This window comes from Chiloscyllium plagiosum, unplaced genomic scaffold (genome assembly GCF_037043375.1).
Source record: "Chiloscyllium plagiosum isolate Xiang-an unplaced genomic scaffold, Cpla_swu_hap1 HiC_scaffold_53X, whole genome shotgun sequence".
In the NCBI taxonomy this organism is placed as follows: domain Eukaryota; kingdom Metazoa; phylum Chordata; class Chondrichthyes; order Orectolobiformes; family Hemiscylliidae; genus Chiloscyllium; species Chiloscyllium plagiosum.
The window spans coordinates 18,529,190-18,548,705 of record NW_028270191.1 but is presented as its reverse complement, the minus strand read 5'-3'; the positions used below and the strand labels follow the sequence as shown (position 1 = coordinate 18,548,705).

The following is a 19,516-nucleotide window of genomic DNA, read 5'->3' as shown; positions in this document are numbered from 1 at the left end:
CTTCCACCTCCATAACATTGCCTGATCTCAGTTTATTCACCACTGAAACCTTTTTCTCTGTCTTCATTGCCTTTAGATGTGACTATTCCATCACACTCCCAGTTGGTCTCCCACATTCGATCATTTGCAAATTTGTGGTCATCAAAAATTCTCTTAACTCACACCAAGTCCCATTCTCTGATCTCCCTTGTAATCGCTAACATACAATGGCTCTTGGTCAAGCTGCATCTTGATTTTCATTCTTGTTTTCAAACACCTCCATGGTCTCAACCCTCCCGATCTCTATAATCTTTTCCAGCCACATAACCTTCCAAGATAACTGTCGTCCTCTAATTTTGGCCTGTTTGTGCATTCCCGGTTACTATTGTTCCACCAATGGCAGCTGTGCCTTCAGTTTCCTGGGTGCTAAGCTCTGGAATTCCCTCCCTACACCTCTCCATCTCTCTTTCCTCATTTAAGGCAGTCCTTAGAACTTATCTCATAATCTGAACTAACATTTCCTCATGTGTCTTGGTGTCTTACTTTGTTTTATCATGCTTCTGTGAAGCACCTTGAGCCTTTTATATGAATATAAATTGCTGCTGTAATCACCAGAAAGTCACTACCCCCAAGGGCTGATTTCAACCTTTCTGATGCAAAAAGGGTCAAAGAGATGGGAGGACAACACTAATTTTAAATCCCTGAGCTCTCGCTCAGGCCAAAACAGCACACATTGAAGATTGAAGCTGGTGACCTTCTCAATCTATGGGACTCTGCCACATTAAACCATCGTGACACCACATAATAGTCTTAAAATGTGCTCTATACGTAGATTATTGCATCCATATTATGAAAAGGATATAGAGGCAGTAGAGAGAGTGCAGGGAAGATTTACAAAGATGATCTTGGAAATGGATGTGGGCATTTTTATCAGGAAAGGATTGAAAGACTGGGTGTCTTCTCTCCTGGAGGAGACATATGGAGGTCTTTAAAATTATGGAGGATTTTGATAGAGTAAATACAGAGAGAATGTTTCCTCTTCTGGGCAAAAGCAGAACTGGAGACCATCAATACAATAAATCCTCAAGAAATTCAATACAGAATTCAAAACAAAGTTCTTCACTTGCAGTGAGAACCCACTACCACAGGGTTGAAGTGAATGGTATAGTTGCATTTCAGGGGAAACCAGATAAGTATCTGAAGGAAAAGAAAGAACAGAAATTGCTGGCAAAGCTCAGCAGGTCTGGCAGCATCTAGGGGAAGAAAGCAGAGTTAAAAATTCGAGTCTGGTGACTCTTCATCAGACTTTGTTGGACTCACAACATTAACTCTGCTTTCTTCCCCCAGGTGATGCCAGACCTGCTCAGTTTTGCCAATAGTTTGTTTTTGTTTCAGATCTCCAGTATTCACAGTTGTTTGTTAGATTTAAGTGTCTGAAGGAGAAAGGAATAGAGAGTTACAATTACAAACTTAGATGAGGAAAGATAGGAGGAGAGCTGAGTGGAGCAGTAACATCAGCATGGACTAGTTAGATTAAATGTCCTGCTCTTGTGCTGTGTATCTTATATAATTATTCAGTATTACAACTGTATGCATAAACGTAGAAAAACAGTCCAAAGTGTGCATTTTTGCAGGAACCTGCTACAAACCAATTTCACTGACTGCCCTGAGCTGCTCAATTTCGAAAAATGGGAACTTCACCAAGTAGCTGTCTCCATGTTTGGATTTCAGCATCTGGGCCACCTCTTTCAGATTACTGCGGTATCGTTGCTCCTCAAGCACTGGTGGGAAGAAGACTGAAATAATCCGCTCTGTGATGTATGTCAGGTCAAAGTCGTAGTTTCGCTCCATGACGTGGTCCACACTGAAGCTCCTGCTCGAAAACAAGATGGCAAGTCTTGATTACAATCTGACATCGGGGCAACAGCAGCCATGGGCTCATCAAGTAGTGTCAATGTTAAACTATGAGATTAGTAACTCAAATGTCACAAGGTCAAATTCATCCCTGATTTAATCCACTAATCTTTTAAGGCTAATGAAACCCCCAATTGATGCACTCATGTGGTCCTGCGGAGGGAGGCTGCTTTATTTGACTGTCCATTACTTTAGTCCTATCTTCTTCTTGTTTATTATTCTGCATTCTTGTTACAGAGGCAGGAAACAAGAGGCAGGAGTGTCTTTGGGGGCTGGGTGTTGGGGTAGTGCTCACTACAGTTAATTTTTTCTTGTAGGCGAGCCCTGAGTCACCATGGAGATGGGTTCACTGACAAAACAAAGGTCATAGGTGTGGTCTTCCAGCTTCGGAGATGAAACCTAGCTGCAGTGTAAGGTAAGTAACTGAAAGGGTGTTTCAACAAGAAGGTGCCTACTCAGCATCTTCTTAAAACATTATATAATGCAAGTACAGGAAGCAACCAAGCCAACGATGTTGGTGGTGTGGGGGTGGGGGTGATTCAAGCTCCTCCACAGGGCAGCTTGTCCTGAACCACCACCACCATCACCACAGGTTGATGGGGACAGCCTGTATTACTTTGCACAGCAGTTTCAGCAGTGCCTGTTTCTGAGTTCTGGAACTACCAGCCAATCAGATTGACCAACAGCTCTCAAAACATTTCCATGGGGTGGGTTTGAGTAACACACACACAAACACACACAATCTCCTTTTCTTATTATTTAGAGACACTCCCTTGACAAGAGGAAGTGTCAACCAGGCTTTGGGAGTCACTAAGTTGAAAGCAATTGTTAATGGCAGCTGGAGCAGTTTAACATTGTCTTTCAAAATTGCTTAAATCTATAACAAATCCAATTACTTGTCCCTTTCTTAATCAGTGTTGGAATATTAAACTGGAAAAGAAAAAACTACAGAAGAACTGTAAATGAGATCAGTTCACCATTTACCACAATCCCAACCAGACAGTCTATTAGATCAGCCCAATGTTAGTACAAAACCTTTCAGTGTGTTTCCCACGAGGATTGTTCATTCTTTGTAACCCTGTGGCAGAGAAGTTTTTAAAATGTCTCTCCAGTACCCTAGATCACGCTGTACCCAGCACTTTCCCAAAACTATTCAATTGTCTCAATTATCTACTTTTAAAATGAGTTGAGTGTTTTTACCTTGGTAGGGTGCTTCTTTGATGGGTGCTTTTCAAAGATTTTGTTGACCCCTAGTGCATTGAAACAAAAATGGACAATATTGAAACCCAATGAATATGGAAAACCTCCTCCTACTGTACCAGGCAGTCGGGTCTTTGAAAGAGCTTTTTTGATTCTTTCATATTTAATAATGTTTATCACGACTGTGTAGGTTGGAAACTGGTAAAGACACCCTTATCAGTGAAGCATCATACTGCAGACTTGGACTCGCTTCCAGGGAAAGTTCATAACAACGAAAATACTTGTTTTACAAGTTCATTGTCAGAAGCTGCAGAGTTGTTTACAGAGTGACAGAAAAAAAGACTTGCATTTCTATAGTGCCTTTCACAAACGGCCTCAAGGCAATCAAAAATGCATTATAGACAATAAAGTGCCCTTAGAACTATAGCTGCATTGTAACAATGCATGCAGTTTGTGAACAACAAGATCCCACAAAGAGTCTGTTGGTCACCATAGCCTGACCAGACCAAATGGGTGCTCCCTCATTCGAGAAAGACAACTGGTGGCGATTTAACCTGAATGTCACCATGCCTCACTCAAGGTGAGAGATTAAGAAAGGCAGCCCTTCATAGTAACCTCAGCCAGTGATGGGAATTGAACTCAGGCATCACATTACTTTACAAACCAATCATCCAGCCAATTGAGCTAAACCAGCCCCCACAAAGAGTGATAAGATAATGATCAGACCATTTGTTTGAGACATTAGTTGAGGAATGAACATTGGCCCAGGTCACTAAGTGGGTGGGGACACAGCAGCCAAGGGATTTTTGTAACTCACCTGAGCGCGCAGACATGGGCCACTGGTTAACATCTCATTCAACTGACAAAAACTAGACAGATTTACAGAGAAGGCTATGTGTACTCAGAGAGAGATGGCAACAGGTAGACAACACCTATTCGGTATCAACACACGCGATCAGGAAATAGGCAAACAAACTGATGGACATACATTATATGAGATTGAACCATGAGACAGAGACAGGTGTTAAAGAGAATATACTTGGAGAGGTACAGAGAGAAACACTTGAGAATGAGACAATCAGAGACTGAGGCCTCACAGGACCAATGTGACTTCAATGGCTTTTGTTCCCTCCAAACTACGTTATGCCTCCATACTCAGAAGGGTTTTTCGTGTACATAGGTCACGATCATATACAAAATGAGGCATTTATTTAACTCTCTGCACTGGAGAAATGCCAAGCACTCACTGGCACAGGTTCTAAAATGCCTGCTTGACCACTGTCTCAAAAATTGTGATGGTTTCAGAATGGTCCAAGCTTTTTTCAGAACAGCATTGATTTCAGACAGTATCAGCAGCACCTCTCAGGAACCACAAGGAGGAAAACATAATCCTTGTGAAAGAGTCTTGAAAAGGCTGCCAATTGATGTTTGTCATCAAGGAAACATCACTCAACACCCTGTGATTTGTGGGAATGAAAGAGGAGAAAACAGGAGGGGAGGGGGTAAAAATGGCAGAAAAGAGCCAAGACCAGAGAGATGAAAATGATGAATAGAAAGAAGAATCAGAGGTAAGGGGGAATCCAATTCCAAAATGGGCTCGAAAATATTAATTCCTTGCCTGCCAACAACTTTAGTTACACCATCCCAAGTGTGTAAATACATTTACAGACAAATTTAAATAGAGCAAGAACACTCACTCTGTGCAGGAACTTTATTTATCTGGAAAGATATAGCCTCCAGCCTTTGATATTTTAACCTAGGCATGTGGGCACATGCCAACTTCACAATGCTTAATACATACGCACATACATCTACACATGCACATACATACTGTTCCTGGCAGATTATGTATTTTACTCACCAAATGCTCAATATTCTTTACGGTTCCAGTACCCTTTCTTGGCTGTGGGAAATCGGAAACAGGAAAGTTATTAACTGACGCATTAACAAAACTAGCCTTTTTCCTGCAGGAATGTACAACAAGCTAATTCTGGGCACTCATCCAGCCTGACATGACAGAAATGTCACGTGCTTATATCTCACTACCCCACGCCCCTCCCACTTCTATCCTCCTGCATTTCCCAATTGTAAGAGGAGTCAAGAATGTCCTGATTCAGAATTTTCAAAAGCCACAAATAACCACAGAGTTGGAAAACATAAGCACCAAGGATTTTGTTCCAATGAAGAAATGTCTCCATGAAATCATGGACTGGTTTTAGCATAAGAGGAGGTGACTGAGCTTGCCATGTCCATGCTGATTCTCTGCAATATCAACTCAGCTAGTCCCATTTCATCACCCTCTTCCTGGAGCTTTCCAAACTTCTTTTTCTTCAGGTAATTATCCAAATCCCATTGAAACACCACAACTGAATCTGCTTCTATCACATGCTGAGACAGTGCATTCCAGACCTACACTTAAATAATGTAAAAAGGTCTGTCTTGGTGCGGCCTTTTTTTTCTGCCATTCACCTGTGTCCTCTCATTTTCAATCCTCCCGCCAACAGGAACTGTTTCTGTCTAGCTACTCTGTCCAGGTCTCACATGACTTTAAATGTCTCTTATTAAATCTCCTCTCATCGTTTTTCTAAAGAGGAGAGTTCCAGTTACTCCAATCTATCCAAATAACGTTTTGGACCCATTCTCATTCAGCGGTTTTTGCAGGAATTTCGTGCTTCTGGTCGGAAAACTGCACTCTAGATCACAGAGTGATTTTACATCAGAAAAATTTCTCTGTAAAATTCTCGTCCTGAATATCATGGAGTGAAATTGGAGAAGACAAAAAGGAGTGAACAATGAGTGTTCTCTGTAAGAGAAATCTGGTCAGCATGGATGGGTTGGACCAAAGGGTCTGTTTCCATGCTGTACATCTCTATGACTCTATGACTCTATAACTATAAAAATGAAGCTCCCGCTGATCAGCCCTATCACCAGCCTGCCACCCCAGAGGAGCGCACAGATTCCTGACAATGCGGAATCACAGCTTAAAATACCCCATACTCTACAGTTTCTTCTTCCCTTGTTTGTCAATTGTATTACTGAAACAGAACTTGAAGCAGGCACATTATAATGCTATTTATTTCAGCCGAGACATAATTTTATATGCAACACTATACGTATAAGGTAGAGACATTAATAAGTAGAATGTAAGCAAATAAAAGATTTTAAAAAGATAATTAAGTGTACAAATTGGTTTCCATTCAAAGGCATGAAAACTGCACATCGTCTTTACTTTCAATTATTTACAATTGTCACATACAGTCACTGATGTGTCTTGTAACATAAATTATTGAAAATCCATTTAAACATTAGCCTGAGAAAGTTTCAGTCAATACTTAAACACTGCTAAAAAGATGCATAAAATTTAAGCTTTGTGTCTTGCACTCATTAGGACTGGGATGCAAGAAAACAAACTTCATAATGGAACACCAATTTTTCGATTCAATTAATTCAAATATAAGACTGTTTTTCTCCAAAGTCTGATTAACCTGTTGGTGCATGCCGGTATTTTTGTTGGTATCCATATATTTTTTTAAATTCCAAACAAATTAGAAAAAGGATACAGAACCAGAATCAATGCCCAACACCAACGCCAACTGGGAGAAAGTGAGGACTGCAGATGCTGGAGATCAGAGTCGAAGAGTGTGGCGCTGGAAAAGCACAGCAGGTCAGGCAGCATCTGAGGAGCAGGAGAGTCGAGCTTTTGGGCATAAGCCCTTCATCAACATTCACTGATTTGCATTTATTTAATGAATGTATTTTTATGTAGTAAAAGGATTAAATGAAGAGCAAAAAAAGCCACAGGTATGGCACATGTACCTTCCAAATGTCAAAGACCAAAGACCACTCATTCTAAGTTTTGTTTCTTGTGTCCAAGTCTGGTTGATTGCAAGACAAGAAGCTTCGACTTTCTGTTTCTTTTTAGCAATGTTCAAGTCCTGTTCTGTCAAGCAATACCTCAGTATCATGCAAATTCATCATACAGTGGAGACCCCAGAGAGGCAAATCTTTATTTAAGTTTTCATTTTGCGAGTTAACTTTTCCCTGAATCACATTAGCATAGAAATAGCCTAAAAGTATTACGTCTGGTAAAGTAACAGCCATTGTTTAATTGTGGGGATAAACAGTTTACCATTATGCTGCACTTTATGGTTTCAAACCATCATTTTAACAAGAAAGTCATCATTCTCAAAATAAAAGTGGAATACTAAATCTTGATTATGACTGGTGTTTTGGTTTGAGCAACAGGTTTTCTGATTGCAATGATTATCATTTGGAACATAACTGAAACAATAAATTATTCTGAATGACATATTAGAACTTTTTTTATTATGAGAAACAGTAGCTGGCAAAAGTCAGCCTGACACATCTGAAGTTAAGTTATACTTTAAAAATGACTTCACTGGCAAAATTATAATCAAAATAAAGAAGAAAAAATTATACAGAGTTCGTTCCATTTTAATGTTAATATTTGTTCTGTATATACATATATTATTTATTAGATATGTAAATTATATAATTTTACCTAATCTACCAATGATACTTGGCAACGGGTCATGTACTGTATTTGGTTCAGAAATGCCAAGCTTGTATCTTGTGGCTCCCAGTAGTTTTTATTTTTGGCAATTTATTATAAAAAATGGTTCTTCAGATTAAAATTGCTTGTTGACCCTGAATTAATAGATTTTAAAAGAGCAATTAACTAACAAGGATAAAAGCCTGCAGAAAGCAAACATATTAAAACCAATGTACATCAACAGTATGGAAGGAGTAAGCCTGAAGCTTGTGGACAGCAAATTAGTTAAGACGTTGATTATTTCTATGACAAATATGGCAGGATGACCACTTACACAGAATATGTGCAAGAGGAAGGAACTTTCACACACACACACACACACACTCAATGTACGCAAACTTCAACAATATTATCTAGGAAATTTCCTAGGAACGGTATCAAGGCCTGTACAATCGCAGCTACTTGTACAAATTTATTGCCGAACGAGCCCAATGCCAGACTTACTTTCCGATTCATTTAATTTCCGTTACCACATGGCGATCACCTTTCTGAGGCTGACAACCTCCTCAGCAGTCACCATATGAACCAAACTTCCGATTCTTCCTGCTCTTCTTTTTTCCCTTCCATTTCTCAGCTCTCAGGTGCGCTTGGTGTTTGCTGATTAAATGAAAAGCAGGACTGCACAATGCTTCAACTCTTTTCAGATGGGAGACAAGAGGAGCCCACCCACAGCCACAGGATTATCAGCTCGATCTGGGAGCAGAGGCATTTTTGTTGAGGCCCCAGTGAGTGTGATTATTCAATGCAGGACACTGATAGATGAGACAGCTGACATTTTATACTGAATTCAGATTTGTTGCAAGAGATTGCTTTTAACCCTCTGAGTGCCAGAAATAGGTTCCTTCTACTCCTCCTTCAAACATACCACCCCAACCCGTCATCTCTACCATCTGGGAAGACAAGGACACCACCACCTGCAGGTTCCACTCCAAGCCACGCACCATCCTGACTTTGAAATATATCGTGTCCCTGCACAATGCCTGGATCAAACTCTTCCTTCCACCTCCTTATACCGACACCACATGGACTGCAGCAGTTTGAGATGGCAGTCTCACCATTGCCTTTTTTATGGCAATGAGGGGTGGGCAATAAATGTACCTGGCTCAGCGTGGTCTTCACAGTATGGATAAATGGCCAGCTGCACTGTGAGAAGGTCAATGACCTTTTCTACTTCGTCAGGCTAAGAGTCACACTCTGCTCTTTGCTGCCTCACACTCATTCTATCTCTGCCACTAAACCCACCTCCCACCCAGACTCATGCTCACTATTGCCATTAACACCTTCTCTCACTCGCTCTCATTCCCCTCAACCTCTCCCACCACTAACCCTGTCTGAGCTCTGCAGTGCCTACTCAATTACCCTAGACATCTCACTATTTTTTCACTACTTGCACCAGTACTAACAGCTGTACTGCCCACTTCCATCTCACTCAAGCCCTCCTTTTCTCTCATTCCAGGAGGAGACAGCCCATAATAGGGCACAGAGGAAGTGGAAGGCTGCCCGACATCAGGCTTCTCACCAGCTATTAGATGATCTTGTGCCTTGCAGGAGGTGCCGAGACATTCACGTCCCATCAACCATGTAACTCCCACTCTTCATTCCACAGCAACTCTCACAGTAACCCTGTTGTCAGTGTCATTCACTGAATACCATTTCTAACCATTGGTCGCGATGCCATCTCTCCCATGTCCTGCAGGTGAGATGTCCACAAACCCAATAGAGAAATGGCCAGCTCCACAAGTCTTCTCCACAACCTCTGGGGAAGAGATAACCAAAGCCTTAGAGGAAGTATCAGTGAAGCGGCCTCCCGCACCCACCTCCAGCTCAGATACTGATACTTCAGTGGGAATGTCACACTTTGAAAGCTTGGGAGCACAAGCTCCTGAGCACTTCACTGTGACAGACTGCTTTTGCATTAAATTGCTCGAGTCTCTGTATACATCCAAATGTAACTGTGCCAGTGTGATGCCTAACGTCATGTCCATACAGGATGTACCATGGATTGAGAGCCTGCTGCAGCATGTGGAAGCAAGCTAACAAAGCATTTATAGGGCAATGCGTTTTGCTGGGGTAAAAGATCCACATTCTTTCCTTGGCCTCTATGGTCAAAACTGATGACGTGAATGAAGTGATCAGCAATGTCTGTGATAGGGAGGTGTACAGAACAGAGCAAGCCAATGCCTTAGGATGGATTTAGGGGGTCTGCAGGTCTGTATTCTGTACAGTGCATGGTTCGGTGAGTAATGTTGTTGCCCTCTAATTGTCTTCACATCAGCAGCACCCCCCCCCCCCCCCCCCCCACGCAGTTTGAGACACATCACTCCCATGCCCTGTGTGGTTTTGGCTATTTTCTTCCCCATTGTGTGGTTTCAATTTCCAGCACAATGGAAGTCAACATTGAACACACTTCAGCTAAAGGCTTCCAGCTTCTGTCTCTATGTGATGGTGAGGCTCCTAACATCCATATCCCCTTCGTGATCGTTTTTCCCGTGAGCCCAAGTCCCTACCCAAACCATCTACATGAGCCTGCACCTGCCCACCCATTGCCGCCCCACCACCCCATTCCCTGGCACACAAGGCGACCATACCATGTCCCCCCTTGAAGCCAGGCTGTTCCTGACCATGGAGGAGCACCCTTACATACAATTCCCTTCAAATTCATGCTTTCCACCCAACCTGCAGTCCCCATCCCTATGACTAGCTCCCAGAGTCTTTCTCATAGTAGCAACACCCCCACACCATCTTGTCTGTCCACGTATGCATGCACACGCACACACACACACACCATGATCCATGCGACCTGACTAGGCAGCATCAGAGAGAAGTGCCCAGACCCCTGATTGGTGGCTGTACATGTCCACAGCTGTGATTTCCCTAGCACCCAGACTGGCCACAATGGAGCTACAGAATGTACTGTAACCAATTCCCTGGTCTACAGACGCATGGAGCCCCTGTCTAAAAAGAGCCCAACTGGTTTCCTGTGGCCAATCTTCTGGACAGGTATCACACATTGAGCAAGCCCACTTGATCAAAAGGAACCGGTGAGAATTCAACCCAGTCGGAGTGAACAGGTGGGAAAAAGGTGCTGTGGCAGTTCTACCTCTGTACTGTGAACACAGTGAAAATTGGCCTTCCATTCAAAGTAGAAATTGGTCAATCATCAAAAGGTGATGGAAGTGAAAGAACAGTTCATTTATTGTATTTATGAACAAAATACCCAGATGCAGCTGAAGACAGCTTCTGGTTCTATTTAATTTTGAGGGAAAACAGCTTTTAATTACAGGTAATGATGATGGATAAAAAGCTGGCTGCTTCTGTAAATAAGGGAAAGGATACTGCCCCTGTCATTGAAGTGTTTTATGAATAACCTGTTTTACTCTGTTGATGTTTCTTCACGTCATTTGCACAGCAAACAGACCTCAGCTGATCAAACATATTTATGTACACAGTCTGCTTCCTTTCCTGAAACTCTCACCTGTGTACTATTTATTTTGCCAAACATCAGCCCCCGTGTTCACATTTCAATCACAACCCTGCACCAGAATGCAGTGTTCATGAGGTAAAAATGAAAGACAATGCGACTGTTAAGCCAGTAGAGACTGTTCCAGTTAATTGACCACTTCACCTTGTACTGAACATAACAGGTGAAATCCATTTATTTCTCAACAACGTACAAGGGCAGAATTACAAAAAAAACATATTCGATAAAAACTCACCAGCATAACCAAAAGGAAATGAAATAAACAAAAAATAAATTGGAATGTCAATAAGTAATTTATTGACTGAGCAAATACAAATCACCAAAGCCAAGGAATCGCCTCCTCACTTAGAATCACAGAATCATAGAGATGTACAGCACGGAAATAGACCCTTCGGTCCAACATGTCCATGCCCGACCAAACACCCTAAATAAATCTAGTCCCATTTGCCAGCTTTTGGTCCATATCCCTCTAAACCCTCCCTATTCATATATCTATCCAGATGCCTTCTAAATGTTGCAAATGTACCAGCCTCCACCACTTCCTCTGGCAGCTCATTCCATACATGCACCACCCTCTGTGTGAAAATGTTGCCCCTTATGTCCCTCTTATATCTGTCCCCCTTCACCTAAACCTATGCCCTCTAGTTCTGGACTCCTCCAACCCAAGGAAAAGACCTTGTCTATTTATCCTATCCTTGCTCCTCATGATTTTATAAAGCTCTATGAGGTCACCCCTCAGCCTCCAATGCTCCAGGGAAAAAAGCCCCAGCCTATTCAACCTCTCCCTATAGCTCAAATCCTCCAACCCTGGCAATATCCTTGTAAATCTTTTCTGAACACTTTCAAGTTTCACAACATCCTTCTGATAGCAGGAAGACCAGAATAGCACACAGTATTTCAAAAGTGGCCTAACCATGTCTTGTACAGCCGCAACATGACCTCCCAACCTCTGTACTCAATGCACTGACCAATAAAGGAAAGCATACCAAACACCTTCTTCACTATCCTATCTACCTGCCACTCCATTTTCTTGGAACTAAGAATCTGCACTCCAAGGTCTCTTATTCAGCAACACTCCCCAGGACCTTACCATTAAGTGTATAAGTCCTGCCAGATTTGCCTTTCCAAAATGCAGCACCGCCCATTTATCTGAATTAAACTCCATCTGCCACTCCTCGGCCCATTGATCGAGATCCCATTTTACGCTAAGGTAACCTTCTTCACCGTCCACTACACCTCCAATTTTGGTGTCATCTGCAAACTTACTAACCATACCTCCTATGTTCACATCCAAACCATTTATATAAATGACGAAAAGCAGTGGACCCAGCACAGATCCTTGTGGCACACTGTTGGGTACAGGCCTCCTGTTTGAAAAACAACCCTCCACCACCACCCTCTGTCTTCTACCATCGAGCCAGTTGTGTGTCCAAATAACTAGATCTCCCTGTATTCCATGTGATCTAACGTTGCTAACCAGTCCAACATGAGGAACCTTGTTAAATGCCTCACTGAAGTGCAAAGAGATCATGCCCACTGCTCTGCTCTTATCAATCCACTTTGTTACTTCTTCAAAAACCTCAACCAAGTTCGTGAGACACAATTTCCCATGCATAAAGCCATGCTGAGTATCCCTAATCAGTCCTTGACTTTCCAAATACATGTAAATCTTGTTTCTCGGGATTCCCTCCAACAACTTGCCCACCACCGATGTCAGGCTCATCGGTCTATAGTCCCTGTCTTGTCCTTACCACCTTTCTTAAATAGTGGCACCACGTACACCAATCTCCACTCTTCCGACACCTCACCTGTGACTATCGATTATTCAAATATCTCATCAAGGGGCCCAGCAGTCACTTCTCTAGCTTCCCACAGAGTTCTAGGGTATACTTGATCAGGTCCTGGGGATTTATCCATTTTTTTGCATTATACACTGTCCAGCACCTCCTCCTCTGTAATATGGACATTGTGCAAGGTGTCACCATCTATTTCCCCATATTCTATATCTTCCATATCCTTTTCCACAGAAAACACTGATGTAAAATACTCGTTTAGTATCTCCCCCATCTCCTGCAGCTCCACACATAGGCGGCCTTGCTGATCTTTAAGGGGCCCTATTCTCTCCCTAGTTGCCCTTTTGACTGTAATGTATTTGTACAATTTCTGTGGATTCCCCCCTAACCCTATTTGCCAAAGCTATCTCATGTCCCCTTTTTGCCCTCCTGATTTCCCTCTTAAGTTCACTCCTACTGCCTTTATATTCTTCGAAGGATTCACTTGATCTCGGCTGTCTGTATGTGACACATGCCTCTTTCTTTTTCTTGACCAAAAGCTCAATTTCTCTAGTTATTCAGCATTCCCTACACCTACCAGCCTTGCCCTTCACCCTAACAGGTACATGCGATCTCTGGACTCTTGCTACCTCATTTCTGAAGGCTTCCCATTTTACAGCCGTTCCTTTATCTGAAACATCCGCCCCAATCAACTTTTGGAAGTTCTTGCGTTATATCATCAAAATTGGCCTTCCTTCAATTTGGAACTTTAACTAGTCTATCCTTTTCCATCACTACAGTCTGTTCTGATATAATGTGATAGTTCCATTCCCATGCAATCCCGTGTTACAAGGAAATCGCAAAATAGCAGCATCATTTAAAGCATGGGGCTGAAATCACGTTATAGCCAATACAGGTAAGGAAAGTTCATTTTCTACAAATAATGGTCTAAATTCTTCAAATGTGTTATCGTCAATTTGCGTTGAAGGAACACGCATTATAGCAGAACCGACTGTATTTTAAAACTAACAGTATTATGGTCACTGGCCCCACAGTGCTCCCCCACTGACACCTCAGTCACTTGCCCTGCCTTATTTCCCAAGAGTAGGTCAAGTTTTGCACCTTCTCTAGTAGGTACATCCCCATACTGAATCAGAAAATTTTCTTGTACACACTTAGAAAATTCCTCTCCATCCAAGCCCTTAACACTATGGCAGTCCCAGACAATATTTGGAAAGCTAAAATCCCCTACCATTACCACCCTATTATTCTTACAGATAACTGAGATTCTCCTTACAAATTTGTTTCTCAATTTCCTGCTGACTGTTGGGGGGGTCTATAATATAATCCCAATAAGGTGATCATGCCTTTCTGTTTTCTCAGTTCCACCCAACTATGTTCCCTGAACATACTCCCAGTTTAAGGTGATTAGTTCCAGGGTACACTCCTCAATAATGATGGCAGATGGGGTTTGTCACAAGAAACTTGTCAATGTCTTCCTGTGTTTCCTGTTCCTTGATCAAAGTGATATCTGCTGGTGGATATTGTTCAAAAACGCTGCTCCATTTTGCAAAGACAGAAGGAAGGTAGGTTCAACAGGTTATCATGGTGTGGGGAAGTGAGGGGCAGCACGGATAATTTCGACCAGCCTGTGGATTTCCATCAGTTGGCAGATGTGTGGGCGAGTGATGTCTATGAGCAAAGGAAACTGAGGAGTGGTGCTGAGTAGATTGTTCACTTACTTAATTTAGATAAATGTATGGTGTTGCATTTTGGTAGGTCAAACCAGGGCAGGACTTACAATGGTAGGGCCCTGGGGAGTGTTACAGAACAGAGATCTATGGGGACATGTTCATAGCTCCTTGAAAGTGGAGTCACAGGTAGACAGGGTGGTGAAGGTTGTGAAGGCAGCTTTTGGCATGCTTGCTGGAGCTTAGGAGACTGAGAGGCAACATTCATAGAGGTCTACCAAATCATGAGAGACATAGATAAGGTAAATGGCCAACAGCTTTTCCCCCTGGTAGGGAAGTCTAAAACTAGAGGGCATGGGTTTAAGGTGAGAGGGGAGAGGCACAAAAGGGTCCAGAGGGGCAATTTTTCACACAGAGGATGGTGAGGGTCTGGAACAAGCTGCCAGAGGTAGTGGTAGAGGCGAATACAATTTTGGCATTTAAGAAACATTTAGACAGGTACATGGATGAGATGGGTATGGAGAGATATGGACCAAACTCAGGCAAATGGAACAAGATTAATTGTGAAAAGTGGGCAGCATGGACAAGTTGGGCCGACGTGTCTGTTTCCATGCCGTAAACTTCTAAGACTCTATAATGCACATTCTTGCATTCAGTTGGGTGTCGACAAGATGTGTGTTTGATTACCTTTGCCAGGTAGATCAACAAGTGAAACAAAACAACTTCAAGTTCTGAGACCAAACTTCACCGCTTCCCTCATGCTACATATAAACTAAAGCATAAATGGTGTATCATCCACAAGGCCAGGTAACACAGGATGCAGGGAACTGGACCAGGTTTTAGTTCCACTTCTTCCATTGAGGCCTTGAACAAGCAACTTCTGAGTTCTGAGGCACAAACACTCCAAATGGAGACAACAAATGACCCACTTGCTTCACACTATAACTATGGGGATTAAGGATGAGATATAGCTGGTATTCTTCCTCCTCTATTCCCCATGTCCCAAGAGGAGATGAATTTGAGGGTACTTTTTTCTTCTCCTTTACGCCTAGAACTGAATCGCAAAAGCTGTTGACAGTTAAACTTTTAACGAAGGTCACCTCCTGCTTTCAGTATCTGACTGCCAATACAGATGGCATGGAGAATGGAAACATTATGCTCACTGAGTAGGCAGCTGCTGTTTGGAGGCTTTTTTTAAGCCTTTGCTGATCTCTGAAGTGTGCTCTAGCTAAAAATGGGACGGTTACTGCAAGATTGAATGAGATGGCAGCTCACTATGTAAGTTAAAAATTAGACTTCTGCTTCCTGAGTCAAAAAGGTTTAGCTCTGGAAAGAAAGCTGTTGAAGAAAAAATGCCTTGACTTTCAGAACACACTTGGACCAATGCAGTAAACATCGTTTGGTAACTTAAAATTCAAAGTTGGATTCAAGTCTGCCTCTATTGTTAGCTGGATCAAAGGAACATGGGCTAATTGGAAAATCGCCAGCTTAATTCAACTGTCCCTCCGTTGTGTTCTACCCACAGAGCAGGCCCGAACTCAAGTCTCACACGAGTTTCTTGAGTCATTAGCAAGAGAAGATGTCCTGATTATTTAACTATGGGACAAAATAACAAATGATAACTTGCATTTATATAATACATTTTACATAGTAAGACATCCCAAGATGCTTCACAGCAGCACAAACAAAAACTTGTCACTGTGCCACATAAGAAAATATTAAGAGAGGTAAAGGATGGAGGAATTATGAAGTAACTTAAAAGAGGAGAGAGAGAGGCAGAGAGGATAGGGATGGAAGGCCTCAGCAGAAGACATGGCTGCCGACATGGAGCAATGGAAACTGGGAATGCACAAGAGTTCAGATTTCAAACATTGTAGAGATCTCAGAGGGTTTTAGGGCTGGTGGAGATTACAGAGGTAGGAAGGGGCCAAGGGGAGAGATTTACGACATTGTCAGATCAGGAGCCCATGTTGGGCAGAAAGTGGAGATCATCCATGATCTGACCGAATGGAAGAGTAGGTTTGAGTGGTCAATTGGCCTATAAATGCTCCTATTTTTAATGTGGGTACAGCAGTACACTCAGGCACAGGTTGCATTCAAAAAAGCAAATTGAATGCTGAAACTAAAATAGGTCAAGGAAGTCATCGAACTGGTCAGTTCCCAATTTGAATACTGTGCCCAGTTTTTCTCAAATGTATTTATTTACAGGATGTGAGCATCACTTGTGGGGTCAGAATTTATTACCTTCGAGGCCCTTGAGAAGATGGTAATGAACCACTTTCTCTAACCGTTGCAGTGCTTTGGTGAACGTTGAGTCTGGCTTCAGCCGCCAATAAATTGTTGGCCACACAGACACGTGTTAGTTTTACTGGAGACTGCTGCTGATTACTCAAGGCGATTCCTCTCACCCAACAACTGTCGAAGTAAAACAGCCCACATTTCTCCAAATGACCAAAGTAATCAGATTCACCAGTGAACAAATTACAGTAAGGATCAGGTTAACTGGTTTGGTGGTAATGGTTTGCTGGCTGAGTGATCCAGAGGCCCAGGCTAATGCTCTGGGGTCATGAATTCAAATCCCATCATGGATTTGAATTTAGTTAATAAATCTGAAATTGAAAGCTAATCTCAGTCATAATGACTGAGAAATTACCATTGAATGATGTAAGAATCCATCTGGCTCACTGATGTCTATTAGAGAATGGAAATCTGATCCAGTCTACTTACATGTGGTAGAAGTGTAGTTGATTCGTAAGTGCCCTTTTACCAAGCACTCAGTTCACGGGCAGTTAGGGATAGACAAAAAATGCTGGCTTTGCCTATATCCCATCAGAGAATAAATGATGCACTTTCAGGTTACCATGCTGGACAAGCAGAGTAGTGTAGAGAGTGAGCTTTAACTGCTTCCCTTCCCTTTTGCTATAAAACATGGCGATGGCTCAGTGGTTAGCACTGCTGCCTCACAGCACCAGGGTCCCAGGTTCAATTCTAGCCTCATGCGACTATCTGTGTGGAGTTTGCACATTCTCCTGTGTCTGCGTGGGTTTCCTCCAGGTGCTCTGGTTTCCTCCCACAGTCCAAAGATGTGCAAGTTAGGTGAATTGACTGTGCTAAATTACCCATAGTGTTAGGTGCATTAGTCAGAGGGAAATGGGTCTGGGTGGGTTACTCTTCGGAGCATCGGTGTGGACTTGGTGGGCCGAAGGGCCTGTTTCCACACTGTAGAGAATCTAATCTAATCTAAAACTGCTGACAGCCTGAATCTTAGCCAACTCTTCAGGCCAAATCGAGTCTGTAGTCACAGGTGTTAACTGTGTCCCACTGCCATTAATAAAAAAAAGTAAAAGCGAAAAAAAATGCAGAGATAGAGAAAGTGCAAAGGGAGAGAGACTGATTGGATTGTTCTTTGAAAGAGCCAGAAGAGACTCAATGGGTTGAATGGCCTCAGTCTCTGCTGAACTATTCGATGATTTCCAATCAGGAGCTTGCCACACGGGATTCCTGCTGCTTGAGTTTGACAGCCTGATATACAGTAAGTACGAAGTGACAATGGCTGGATTCTGCCCCAAAACTGAGTTCATTTCTTTTCCTCAGAAAAACAAAGCAGCTTTTTAATAAAATGTCCCTCCTGGTTTGAATACATTACATGGAAATTTTGATTTCCCACAAAAAGTCACATTGACATCTCCATCAGGGAATCCTTGGGGAGAATCGGTTTCTGAAAAAGGGTTTACGTGCCTCCTTTGAAACTAAAATACAGGCATTTAAAAAAAAAATTGACAAACCTTAAATTAGGAGCCAAGACCAATTGTATCGGACACTGCCAAGTTTCACACTTACAGGTTGCAGCTGCGGCTCAGTGGGTTGTGGCTGTAGCTCAGTGGGGGCGGCACGGTGACTCAGTGGTTAGCACTGCAGCCTCACAGTGCCAGGGATCTGGGTTCGATTCCAGCTTTGGGTGACTGTCTGTGTGGAGTTTGCACATTCTCCCAGTGTCTGTGTGGGTTTCCTCTGGGTGTTCTGGTTTCCTCCCATAAGCCAATGATGTGCAGGTTAGGTGGATTAGCCAAGGGAAATGTCAGGTTACAGGGTATGGGTCTGGGTGGAATGCTCTTCAGAGGGTCAGTATGGACTCCATAGGCCAAATGTAGGGATCCATACTGTAGGGATTCTATTCTTGCCTTTGAATCAGAAAGTTGTGGATTCAAGTCCCTCTTCATCTAAACCTATCAGCATATCTTTCTATTCTTTTTCACTCCTGCACTCAACCAGCCTCTTTGCCTATTCAGAACATCTGCGTAATATGTTCAAAATGTGGGTGTGATTAAATTATTTTTCCCCCCTGTGCTCCTCATGTCAGGCTATTACTAAGAAAATCTCTAAAGGAACCAATTATAAACAGCCGAACTGAGTGGCCTGGTCATCTTGTTGGCTGTAACTGATAGAGCAGTGAGATTTCCCGAACCTTTTGTTAGTACAAGTTTCAGAGTCTCGTTCTGCGTACTGAAATCACTTTCCATGTGAAGAGAAAGACAAAGAGAACACAAAAACGCAGCAAACTAAAATGTAACTGAGCCCAAAGATAGAGATTGTTGTAACACCACTTGCTCGTCACTGCTCAGCTTGTGGATTTTAACTGTATTTATGTCTCTGTCATGAGCAGCACCTCATGTAACTGAGCTGCTCGTACCCCACTTGTCCAAGATGAATCAGTTTGAGGAGCATTGATTAGATGGCAAGTAGATGGTTTCTAATGCAGGCATATGTTTTCTTGGATACAGCAAGGGCCCTTTCTCGAACACTCATGTAACACGAGTAGGAACAATAACACAGGGATTAACAACCATTTCTGATAACACCTGGTCACAGAAGATAGGTCTTTTTTTTGGTCTTTTTTTGCCATCAG

The 19,516-nt window shown here is 42.5% G+C and overlaps 1 protein-coding gene across 7 annotated transcripts in view; it reads right to left on the bottom strand.

Annotated features, from left to right (window-relative positions):
• LOC122543325 (tensin-2-like) overlaps window positions 1-19,516 on the bottom strand; it is a 273,742-nt gene that overhangs the window by 87,323 nt on the left and 166,903 nt on the right. For 6 of the 7 annotated variants that reach the window (XM_043681852.2, XM_043681854.2, XM_043681853.2 and 3 more), the window contains 3 exons: window positions 4,955-4,996; window positions 3,094-3,143; window positions 1,681-1,852 (listed from right to left, as the gene is read on the bottom strand). In XM_043681852.2, the coding sequence (XP_043537787.2) occupies window positions 1,681-1,852; window positions 3,094-3,143; window positions 4,955-4,996 (264 nt within the window). Of the gene's footprint in view, window positions 1-1,680; window positions 1,853-3,093; window positions 3,144-4,954; window positions 4,997-8,110; window positions 8,163-19,516 lie in introns of those variants that run through there. The other variant, XM_087985588.1, reaches the window with a different exon arrangement.